The sequence below is a fragment of the Peromyscus maniculatus genome, chromosome 8, assembly GCF_049852395.1.
Source record: "Peromyscus maniculatus bairdii isolate BWxNUB_F1_BW_parent chromosome 8, HU_Pman_BW_mat_3.1, whole genome shotgun sequence".
Classification (NCBI taxonomy): Eukaryota; Metazoa; Chordata; class Mammalia; order Rodentia; family Cricetidae; genus Peromyscus; species Peromyscus maniculatus.
Genome location: NC_134859.1, coordinates 104,014,510 through 104,026,624, shown reverse-complemented (window position 1 = coordinate 104,026,624; position 12,115 = coordinate 104,014,510). Strand labels below are relative to the sequence as shown.

At 46.1% G+C, this 12,115-nt stretch overlaps 1 protein-coding gene across 3 annotated transcripts in view; it reads left to right on the top strand.

Moving 5' to 3' along the window:
- The window catches only part of Rnf157 (ring finger protein 157), a 73,959-nt gene that overhangs the window by 18,552 nt on the left and 43,292 nt on the right, over positions 1 to 12,115 (top strand). For all 3 annotated transcript variants that reach the window (XM_076543777.1, XM_076543776.1, XM_076543778.1), the window contains exon 2: positions 96 to 214. In XM_076543777.1, coding sequence (XP_076399892.1) covers positions 96 to 214 — 119 coding nt within the window. The remainder of the gene's footprint in view (positions 1 to 95; positions 215 to 12,115) is intronic.

Sequence of the window (12,115 nt, the reverse complement as noted above, 5' to 3'; positions counted from 1 at the left end):
CTTGAAATCTTAACCTGTTTTTACTTTCAGCACCTTTGGCTCCGTCCGTCTGACATCAATCTGCTTGTCTGATTTTTTCATTTGTCACTCCCCAGGCAGCTATTTTGCCAGCCACTTCATCATGGGAGGAGAGAAGTTTGATTCCACGCATCCGGAAGGTTACCTCTTTGGAGAGAACAGCGACCTGAACTTCCTGGGAAACAGGCCAGTGGCGGTAGGGTACAATCTTTTTACTGCCTCCGGCTTGGGTTTGTTGGTGCAGTGGGGGCTTGAGGAGCCAGGTGTGCCGCTAGACTGGGGGAAACCCAAGCAAGATAGTTGTTGCGGTCTGGGGTGGGGTGGGAGGTGGCAGCTGAGTCTGAGAACTTGGAGCTTTCCTGAGATTCACATTTCCTCCACCAGCCCTTACTTGAATTCCTCCCTCATGGCACTTAGCACGAAGTTCCTATCTGTTTGTCACTTTCTCTGTTCATTATCTGCTTTCCTCTTTCAAAAAGCGAGGACGATGTTTACTGTTGGGTACTAGACCTAACACAAAGCCCAGTACAAAACTATAAATCTTGGTCAATGTTTGCTGAGTCAATGAATGAAGTTTCCCTGGTTCTTGAGTTGCACACAAGTGATGCCAACACTTGGGAGGCCGAGGTGAGAGGCTTGCTGTGCGTTAAAGGCCATCTTAGCTACGTCAGCAGTCAGTCCTCAACCCGGGAGTCAAATGAGCCTCTTACAGGATCTCCTAAGACAGTGCTGCATATCAGATATTTACATTACGGTTCATAATGGCAAAATTACACTTATGAAGTGGCAGTGAAAATAATTTTATGGCTGGGGGTGATCACAACATGAGGAACTAACGTATTAAAGGGCCCCAGCATTAGGAAGGTTGAGAACCGGTGGACTACAGAGTGACATCCTGTCTCAAAACAGAAAACAAAATAGAACACAGCTTTCTTAGCTGTTTGTTCAGCTCCTCCTCCTGCCTTCTGCTGTCCTTTCTCAAGAGTCCTGACTATGGGGACTTTAGGTAGAGCCAGTGCAACTGGTTCTGTAGCCTTTTCCTAGGTACCAGCTCTGAATCTGCATGAGACTTTGTAAGAACAGCCCCAGTGGGGGCCGGAGAGATGGCTCAGGGGTTAAGAGCACTGACATCTCTTCCAGAAGTCCCCGGTTCCATTCCCAGCACCCATATGACAGCTCACAGCTGTCTGTAATTTCAGTTTCAGGGGACCTGCTGGGAGGCAAAATACCAATACACATAGAAATAAATAAATCTTGAAAAACAAAACAAACAAACAAACCCAGCTGCCACTTGGCTCTTGAGTGGTCTCTGTGTGCTGAGGAAGGCCCAGACACTGTACTTACTCCATGTGAAGACCTCCCTGAAAGAGGACACACTGTTTTTGAGGGCCAGAGATTGAGTGTGCACCCATGATTGATAAGTGCTACCTCTCCAGGCCTTGCAGGACTGTTCTATTTTACTGGTTTTTTGAGACAGGGTCTCTATTATGTAGCTTTGGCTGTCCTGGAATTCATTATGTGGACCAGGCTGGTCTCACACTCACTGAGGTCCACCTGCCTCTGCTTTCAGAGTGCTGAGATTAAAGTCATGGATTACCAAACCCAAGCCCACCTTTTTTTTTTTTTTTTTTTTTTTTTTTTTAATTATTTCACTTGGTAGATCAGACTGTTGTGGAACTCACTATGTGGATTAGAACTCATGGCAATCTTTCTGCCTTGGCTTCTTGATTGCAAGTGTAGCCGCTACAGCTACCTGTTCCAGGACTTCCTGTCACTCTCATTTCATCAGTGAGAGATCTAAGGTTCTGAAAGCTGAGTAATGGTAGTAGCTAGCATATAGGAAATGTGTCCTTGGTCCCTGGCCCCTTTCCAGGTGTTTTACATAAATTTTTCTCACCATCTCCTAAGTAGGTCTTCCTTGCTAAAAATCTGTTCTTTCCGTTGTCTCTGGCTGCCTCTGAAAATGCTCTCTTCCCAAACCTGCCATGTTAGTGGGGCAGATAGAACACACTACAGGATATGTGCAAAAAAGAGTGAAGCTGTGGAGTGACTGAGTTCTGAAGGAACTGAGTGTGGGACGGAATGCTCTGGGCAGATTGCTAGGGTACTGTGCAGAGGGGCTCGGGCAGCTGGGGAAAGGGATCCCACCTGGACTGAGGCACCAAGGATAGCTCTAAAAGTATTCCTGAATTTGTAGAGTTGGCAAACATTTACTGAGCAACCGCCATGTGCCAGGTACTGTGTGGTAGGTGTTGTGGACACAGGGCTGAAGTGACTGTCTTTGTTTCTCTGGAAACAAAGAAGGGAGGCAAGCTGGCCTACTGCAAAACAAGAGGAGAAAGCTGAGCGGGCTGCATTGCCTGAGAAGTCTTCATTCCTTAGGCTGTGGGAAGATTTTAAAGATTTTGAGCTGGTGAGTGACTTGGAGAAATTATGTTTTTAGGAGATTGACCTGGTGATAGACTTCTGTCTGAGCTTCACTTTTAGTTTTTTTTGAGACAAGGTTTCTCTATGTAGCCCTGGCTGTCCTAGAACTTGATTTGTAGACCAGGCTGGCCTCCAACTCACAGAGATCCACCTGCCTCTGCCTCCCAAATGCTGGGATTAAAATTGTGTGCCACCACCGCCTGGCTTAAACTTTAATTTGAAAAGGTTGTTGCTCTTTTTTTTTTTTTTTTTTTTTTGTTTTTTGTTTTTTGTTTTTCGAGACAGGGTTTCTCTGTGTAGCTTTGCACCTTTCCTGGAACTCACTTGGTAGCCCAGGCTGGCCTCGAACTCACAGAGATCCGCCTGCCTCTGCCTCCCGAGTGCTGGGATTAAAGGCGTGCGCCACCACCGCCCGGCCGAAAAGGTTGTTGCTCTTGGCAGTGGTAGTTTTCATCCTTTCTGTCTTGGGTGACTCCTCTTGTAACATCGTACTTTGTAGTCCTAGTTCCATAGGAGGACAAATAAAGGTGCAGCCAGCGATCTGTAACATTCCAGTGCATGTCTGTCGTCACAGGAGTAGAAGACTTCTGTGAATTCAAGGTCAGTTTGGGATGAATGGCAAGTGCTAGGCCTGCCTGTGATATATCAGAAACAAAACAAAACACACGCACGCACGCACGCACGCACGCACGCACGCACGTGCGTGCCTTTTGCTTCAAATCAGGTTATGCCCAGTACTGTTTGTTGAATGTCTACTGCCTTCGCCGTTAGATGAGTGCTTCCTTTGTCCCTGAGAGCCAGATGAGGGAGGTTCCTGAATCACCAAGTCAGTTTAGAAAATGAACGTGTGTGTGTGTGTGTGTGTGTGTGTGTGTGTGTGTGTGTGTGTGTAAGTGTGTGTAAATGGCTTCTTCTGGCCATAAAGATGACTTACAGATAAACAAAAGCTTCTTTCATACAGGTCTGTGCATGCTGGCATACTTTCCCAAAGGCCAGTTTGCACCTCGGTGGAGGACCCTGAATGACTGAGCTCCTCCTGAATTACTAGGTAGCACCCTTGACCTTTTAAGTATGAGACTTTTCCCCGAGGGAGTATTGACATTGGTCTTCTTGTTGGTGTGTTTCTGTAGCAGTCATTAAGTATGTTTAATCTGAACAGAGATTTTTTTTTTAATCATATTAAGTTGGGTCTGGGGGTCCATGACTGCAATCTAGCACTTAAGAGGCTGAGATGGGAGGATGTCAAGTTTGTAGCCAGTCTGGGTTACATATGGAGACACTGTTTCAAAAAAACAAAATAGGCCAGCTGTGATGTCTCACTCCTGTAACTCCAGCACTTGGGGTGCTGAGGCAGGAGAATTGCTGTGAGGCCAGACTAGGCTCCAACATGAAATAAGATAAAGCAATATGCAGCATGTTTCTCCTTCCTCTCCCTATGTGGCATTTGCTAATAATGACCCCGTGTACTGACCCTTCCTAGCTGTCAGGCTGGCTGTCCTACACACTAGATGTGATGTCTCATCTGTCTTCAGCCTAATGGAAAGGCACTCATTAAGATCGCCAAGCCTGTAAGGGAGCCAGTCGGCATTTGAACCCACAGTCTGCTTCAGACCCTAGCACTCTTCTGTTTTTGCATACACAGTCTTTTCTGAGTCCTGGCCATGGACCGTTTGTGTGGATTGGGTCACCAAGAACAGTTGTGGGTTTGGTTGAGCTCTAAAAGGACCCGAGAGTTGCCGTGCCCTCCTGGAGTGCCTCCTGGAGCATTCCCTCCCAGGGCAAGCATGTGGTGTGTAATTCCATCTGTTGAGCTGCGCTTGGCCATGGATGCTCTTTATGTTTGATTAGGGGACATCCTGAAACCGAGAGTAGCTTTAGTTCTGAAGAAGTGACTTCTACTCTCAAATGACAGGACTGGGTGTCAGCTAGTGAGCATCAGGTTACAGAGCTGGCCCGGAGGACAGCCTTTTAAAGCCATCTAGCAGCAGGGGGCAAGAACCACTCCTCTTTCCAGAGGGGCGGGGACAGGCCAAGAAATGTGTTGAAATGAATTGTCATACTGAGATATAAATGCCACAGACCTCCTGGCTCCTGGGTTTGTAGGAGTTAACAGGTGTTTCCTGTCATTTCCAAATGGGCAGCTGCAAAGCCTTCCCTCTGCCTGAGCTAGCTGTGGTTCTTAACTGGAGTGCTAGGGACCACCACTTAGTGTACTTCAAGGCTCATTGTGAACCAAGTCTGCAGCATATGAATGTACAGAGAGGTGGCTGAAGAGAATGGGAATCAAGATTTAAAGTCTTATTTTTATCTTGACATGAAACTATGACCTTGGTAGGTCTCAGATCACCACTTATAAAGTGGGGACGGTTCTGATGCCTTCGGGTTGCTGGATGAAATGCAGCCTGGAATAGTGACAGCTATATTTGCCAACATTTCAGCCAGTTACTTCTCCAGCTGCTACTTATTGTGGGTGGATGGACCATTCACTGTGTTTTTACTTCATTGTTGGCTTATCTTTACAGTGCTACATGTTAAACGTATGGCCTCATGCACATGAAGCAAGTCATCTATCACTGAGCTGAGCCCTTAGCACATACATTGGGTTTGAGGTACTGGTTGGGATTTTTAAATTTTTGTTTGTTGTTTGTTTTTGGCGGGGTCTTCCTGTGTAGCCAAGGCTGTCCTCAAACTCAAGATACTCTTGCTTTATCTCCAAAGAGCGGGGGTTACAAGTGTGCACCCCATGCCCAGCCGCTTCAGCGCTGTCTTGTGATGCCTGGGCTTCTGAAGGCCTCTGGGAAGCACGGTGGAGAAATGGGTGATAAAGAGGGCCTTGCCTTGGACAGCGCAGGCAGAGCAGGCGCTGCCTCTCTGCTCCCTTGTTTAGATTTGGTTTGCCGAGAAAGACTGTGAAGTTCTAAGTTACTTAGCCAATCGGGATTGTCGGTGTCTGCAACGCCTTCTCTCTTTCTGCTGTTGGTAGCCAGGAGTCCACACGGTGTTCCTCCTGTTAGTGGGAAAGCTGCTGCATTTTAGTCCAGTCCTGAGGGTTCACATGGTGTTGTATGCTCTGAAGTGGAGTCCATTTTGTGACTTCCTATTCATGCTCTCTGCAGCAAGGGCAGCGAGAGCTAAGGAACACGAGTGTGTGGGTTACTTCCCTCTTTTCCTAGAAATGTGCCCCAAAGTTGTACTAAATGTACTATCCACAAATTGCATGTTCTTATTAGCATGTGTGCAGGGGGAATGCATCCTTTTTCCTAGTTTTATAGTACTGGGACAGGAACCCAGGGCCATGCCCTTGTCAAGCAAGTATTCTACCACTGAGCTACATCTCCAGAACAAGAACAAGGTGGTTGTTGTTATTATTATTATTATTATTATTATTTTGGAGCTGAGGACGGAACCCAGGGCCTTGCGCTTACTAGGCAAGTGCTCTACCACTAAGCTAAATCCCCAACCCTATTATTATTATTATTTAAAGATAGCCTCTTGTAGCCCAGGCTGTCTTCAAACTTGCTATGTGACACATCCTTGCCTCTGCCTTTCAAGTGCTGGTTTTACAAGTGTGCCACCATGCCCAACTAGAGACAAGGTTTCGGGGTTGGGGATTTAGCTCAGTGGTAGAGCGCTTGCCTAGCAAGTGCAAGGCCCTGGGTTCGGTCCTCAGCTCTGGAAAAGAAAGAGAGAGAGAGAGAGAGAGAGAGAGAGAGAGAGAGAGAGAGAGAGAGAGAGAGAGAGAGAGAGAGAAGGTTTCTTTCTTTTTCTCTCTCTCTCTTTTGAAATCTTTCTGCCTGCATGTCATACACACATATGGCAGAAGATGACTTTCAGGAGTTGGTTCTCTCCTTCCACTGTGGGTTCTAGGGATCAGATGCAGGTCATCAGACTTGTATGTGAGGTCTAACAGTGTTGCCTGGGCTGGCTCTTTACTTCTAAACTCAAGTGATTCCTGCCTCAGTTTACTAAGTAGCTAAAACTATTGGATTTTACCACAGTGCCCATCTCAGACCAAGTTCTTTAAAGGAACTTAATTAAGTATGTTAATTTGTGAAGTAGGGTTTTGCACAAAATAATGTTGTGGGAGTGAGGTTGGAAGGCAGGGAGAAGGGAAGGCTTTTCTGTCAGCCATTTGATATTCCTGTAGAAGGCAGGGCTGAGTAAGCAGACTCTCCTCTCAGCATGATGTGCTGACTAAGTGCTGTGGGAAAGGAGACGGAGTGCCCTGGCAAGGGCGTCCGTCCTAGAGAGGCCTCCGTCTGAGGGCTGGAGCCGGATGTCCAGGGAGGAGATCCGGGGAAGGCGTTGGCGGTGAACTGATAGCAGCAGGAAGAAGCAGAGCTGAGTAGTCTGTAGCATTGGATTGTGGGATGCTGCTTAGAGGTGAGGCTGTGAAGACAAATGGGCCCCACTGGAAGGGCTAGGAATACCCTACTGTGTGCTTTGCCACTGATTGGCTGTGTGAGGAGATTAAGTGGATGATCAGTCACCAAGCCTCAGAAAGGCGGGAACTTGTTTACTTTAGGATTGTTGTTGTTTTCCAGATGTGGCAACACACTAATCCTAGACTGGAGATGGAGATGTCTGGGTATACTTACTACCAAACCACGAACCAGAGACCCCCAGATTCATTGGACCTTTGAAGGTAGCTCACTCCTTATAATCCTGGCACACACAGAAGGCCAAAGTAGGAAGACTGCTGTGAGTTAGAGTCAAGCATGAGCTACAGAATGAGACTTTGTCTAAAAAAACAAAACACACACACACACACACACACACACACACACACACACACACACAGACAGAGAGACAGGAGAGACAGGATTCTGGGTTGGCTGAGGTTAGTGAAATAGGACGTTGCATGCTTTGAATCATCAGATAGTATAGTTTTATCTGTCTGATACATAGACTTTGGGGGTTAGTTTTGTGAATTAAAATGATAGAAAGAGGTCGCAGTAGGAGCCTGGATATTTGAGACAGAGGGAAGAAGCTCTGGGAATGACTTACTGGGGTGAATGAGGAACATGGAGTGTGTATACTAGCTATACTAGCTATTTAGTGCATTGCCTTAGCTGTGTAGGAATTTAAAACCACTTTAAATTACAGACATATTATACTCACTGGAAGAAGGAAGAAGAGAAGAAATTATGTCTGATTTTTCTTTTTATCTTTGCATTGCTCACATTAAACCCAGGACTCTTGGATGCTAAGTAAGCTTTCTACTACTGAGCTCCAACTCCTGCCTCTTTCCTTTCTTTCTTTTTTTTTTTTTTAACATTCTCCTCTCTCTCTCTCTCTCTCTCTCTCTCTCTCTCTCTCTCTCTCATGTGGGGTGGGTTTTGATACAGGGTTTCTCTGTGTAGCCTGGCTGTCCTGGAACTCGATCTGTAGACCAGGCTGGCCTCAAACTCAGAGATCCAGAGATCCACCTGCCTCTGCCTCCCGAGTGCTGGAATTAAAAGTGTGCGCTACCACCACCTGGCAACTTTTAAGATATTTTTATTTTACATGTATGAGTGTTTCGCCTGCATGCATGTATGTGTGCCACATGCATGCAGTGGCCTCAGAGGGCAGAAGACAGTGGTGGATAACCTGGCACTGGAGTCACAGACAGTTATAAACCACCGTGTGAGTGCTGGGAACTGAACCCAGGTCCTCTGCAAGAAGGAAGGCTCTTAACAGGTGGTTCTTCTCTTCAGCTCCTCACCAGCAGGTGTTTAATTGGAGACCAATTAATATACATTCTGAAGGAACTCTGATGACATAAAGTGAATTGTGAGAATGAGTACAGATGACCAGTTATTCAAATAAGACCCCAGGTCTCAGCAGGAGTGAAGAGCACATGGATCACTGATGTGTAGGAGATGATTCTGTGCTGATAACCAATAGGAGAGGTAGAATCTGGACTGTAGCGACAGCGGCATCTTCTGGGCCCTCCCAAAGGATATAGCCAGCTAGTGAGTTCTGTTCTAGGATGCTGCTCCTCTGTGTAGAGATTTTTGAATGCTTCTTCATCACATTTCCCATTCCTTCATGGCCTGCCAGGGGATGTATTATTCAGGTCCCTCAACACCTCTGACATAAAATAAATAAATAAATAAATAAATAAATAAATAAATCCCTCCTCTCTTACTGATATGTGATAGGGTGGGGTGGCCAGGAGGCCAAGTGGGGCCAGGTCTGTAGGGCAAGTGTTGCCTTATCAATTGTTACACTTACTGTGTCGTGTGTCGTTGAGCAAAGAGGAGAAGGGTAAGGGCTGGTCCTCTATTTTCAGGGAGAGCGAGTGGCCCTCTTCACAGACCCACAGACCCGGTGAATCTGGAAATCTGGGATTTTCCAGTAAATATACCCAGGCATCTCCATCTCAAGTGTTAGAGTTCACTCAAAGGCCCTTCACATAGCAGACTTGTCTTCACTGAGAGGCCAGCCTGTGCTTAACTCCTCAGCCTTTCTTCTTTCATTCCCACTTGTCACCTGTCTGTCTGTGTCTTGTGTCTCAGGCTAGCCTACAACTCACTTGAACTCCAGATCCTCCTGCTTCCACCTCCCAAGAGCTGAGATCACAGGTATGCACCACCATGTCTATAACTTTATGTTCTGCCTTGCATGCAGGGTGAGCATTCTGCCAATTAACTGAGCTACATCCCCAGGATGTAGTTTTGTTTTGAGCCAGGATTTCCTTGTATAGTTTAAGGTGGCCTTGAACTCCTGCCTTAGGCTCCCAGGTTCCGGGATCACAGGTGTGCAGCCTAAATTCTGCTGCTCTTAAACATTGTCTTGTGCCTGCAGGAGATGATTGTGTTTCAATATTGCCAGAGAAGGCTTTCTGGATGTTGTAGAGTTGGCTCTACATTGTTGATTGCCATTTTCTCTTTTTGATACATGTCTGCTCTCTCTCCTTTTTTTGTTTGTTTGTTTTTTGTTTTATTGAGACAGGGTTTCTCTGTGTAGTCCTGGGTGTCTTGGAACTTGCTTTGTAGACCAGGCTTGCCTTGAACTCATAGAGAGCTGTCTTTGCCTCCCAAGTACTGGGATTAAAGGTGTGTGCCACCACTCACGGCTTGCATGCCTGGCTTTTAATAACCACCGTTCACTCTACAGTTTTGCTGTAACCATCTCTCCTAACCAGCGAGTGCATTAAATGGTCACATGGCCCCTGTCTCCCTTCACCTTGCAGAAAAATTCACAGAATGCCAGGGACCATCTATCATACCCATGCCCCACAGTGGATCCTCTTCACTATCTGCTGGGTAATCCACCTCCAAAATCCCATCTGCAGGAACCTCTGCTGTTTTGTTTTGTTCTGAGACAGTCTTGATATACAGACCTGGCTGGCTTTGAGCTTGGTGCTCCTCTCCTGCCTTAGACTCCTAGGTGCTAGGATTCAAGTCTCCCACCATCATGTCCCGGCAACTTCTGAGTCTGACTACAGGTAGTTTCTGCCATCTAGAGTCTTACTTAGTCATTTCTTCTCCCAGTCTCTCTCCCTCCCCCCCCCCCCCCCCCCCGATCCCGCCCCCAATCCCCTCATGGGTTGATTCTTCCTAGGCAGGTTTTTTTGTTTTTGTTTTTGTTTTTGAGACAGGGTTTCTCTGTGTAGTTTTGGTGCCTGTCCTGGATCCTTGTTTTGTAGACCAGGCTGGCCTCGAACTCATAGAGATCCTCCTGGCTCTGCCTCCTGAGTGCTGGGATTAAAGGCGTAGGCCAGTGGCGCCCAGCTTCCTAGGCATTTTTAATCCCTGTACTGTCCTTCAGCACACACATGTGCTGCTGTGGTGACTGAAGGTGTTCACGCGCAGTTCACGTTTCAGATCTGTGTGGTCCGAGTGAGAAGCACTGCTTGACTTGACAGTTTCCACCAGCTCTCCAAGCTACACTTCAGGAATGAGAGTTAACCCCACATACATCTAGTTTAAAATGTAAACTATACATAAGTAGTTTGTTGCCTTCATTGGGGAATTGAATAAACAATATAGTTCAGGCTTCCAAACTACAGGACAAGGAGTTGCTTTCTAAAAGATTCTGCTTAAAATGTTTAATAGCGGCAGTGTCATTTTCTGTTACAATGTTACTAATTGAAAGTGACGAGCGGTTCACCCTGTTGGGTCTTGTCACAGCTGCTTCTCCATCCCTCTTCCACGTTGTCATGCTTTCTGAGCTGCCATTGGTGCTTGCCCAGCTGTGCAGAGTGTGGTGAGAGGACTCAGTATTTCACTAGCCGCAAAATAAGGCAGGGTAGCATCACACCAAACCTCACAGGGGAGAGTGCTCCACAGAAACTCAGGCTTCCAGGGTAGCAGGAATTTATTCTGAGGCTGGGTGTGGTGCGTGCCTTTAACCCTAGGACTAAGGAGGCTGAGGCAGGTGGATCTTTGTGAGTTCGAGGCCAGCCTGGTCTACAGAGTAAGTTCTAGGACAGCCAAGGCTATGTAGAGAGACCCTGCTCAAAAATAAATAAATAAATAAATAGGAACTTAATCTTCATTAACTTGTAGTTAGTTACAGTAATTGATGTTTGATGTTCAAGTTTTTTTTTTTTTTGAAGAAAGGATCGCTTGTAATTAAGGCTTATCTTCATCTGCTGATTTGCCTTAACCTCCCTAGGACTAGGATTATGGATGCACACCACATTTGTGGTTGATTTTTTGGTGCCAAAGTTCATCTAAAAGGACAGGAAATTTAACCATGTCAAGTGTACCACCATGGAAGAAGACACCAGACTATCTGTATAAGACAACCCGTGAAGACTTTTGTCTTTGGACTTCTGGTGGCTTCACATCTCACTGAAAGATTCCTGCTTTCAGTGGGGCCTGCAGAGCTGTCCTAGGCTGTAGGGAATTCTCTGCCTTCTCACCCATTAGGCGCTGGCTCTCCTGCTTCTCCTAATGTACCCCTGGCAGCTTAATGTACAGTGCTCTGTGCCTAGCAAATGGGGCCTTTGGCTGTTGTATTTAAACATTGGAAGGAATGTGTTTTGTCATCTGCAGAGAGCCAAACTATGAGGATAGGAAACAGACCCAGGGCTGCCAGTGCCTGGGGGACAGGCGGGAAGGGTGACTCAGGGGTGTTGAGAGTTTGGAAATCTTGGTTTTAGTTTTTGTTTGTTCCTTACTTGACACAAGCTGGAGTTATCTCAGGAGTAGAACCTCGATTGAGAAAATGCCCCACCACATGACTTCCCTCAATCTGACAGTTGTGAGATGAAATAAACCTTTCCTCTCCAAGTTCTTTTGGTCATGGTTTTATCACAGTACTAGGAATCCCAACTAAGACAGTACCTTTCCTCTCTCTCTTTTGAAATAGTCTCTTACAATGTAGTCCTGGCTAACCTGGACTCACAGAGCTCTGCCTGCCTCAAACTCCTGAGTGCTGGGATTCAAGGCCTGACACTTGACAGGTGTTGGAATTTATATCTCTGTTGGAAATTTGCTTCTCAGCCCCAGAGGCTAAACTCCAACATTTTGGGGAAAACCTGTAGTCTCTCCAGATTACAGCAAAGTAAAGGACATTCTAATTGCATTTACTCCAAGTACTCTGGATTTATAGATAAGGAATATTTAATTGCTTATATTTTATTTAATTGCCTTTATTTCATTTGCATATTCTTTTAAGATTTGTTTTTTGATATTTTTAAGTGTGTGTGTATGTGTGTGTATTTGCACATGTG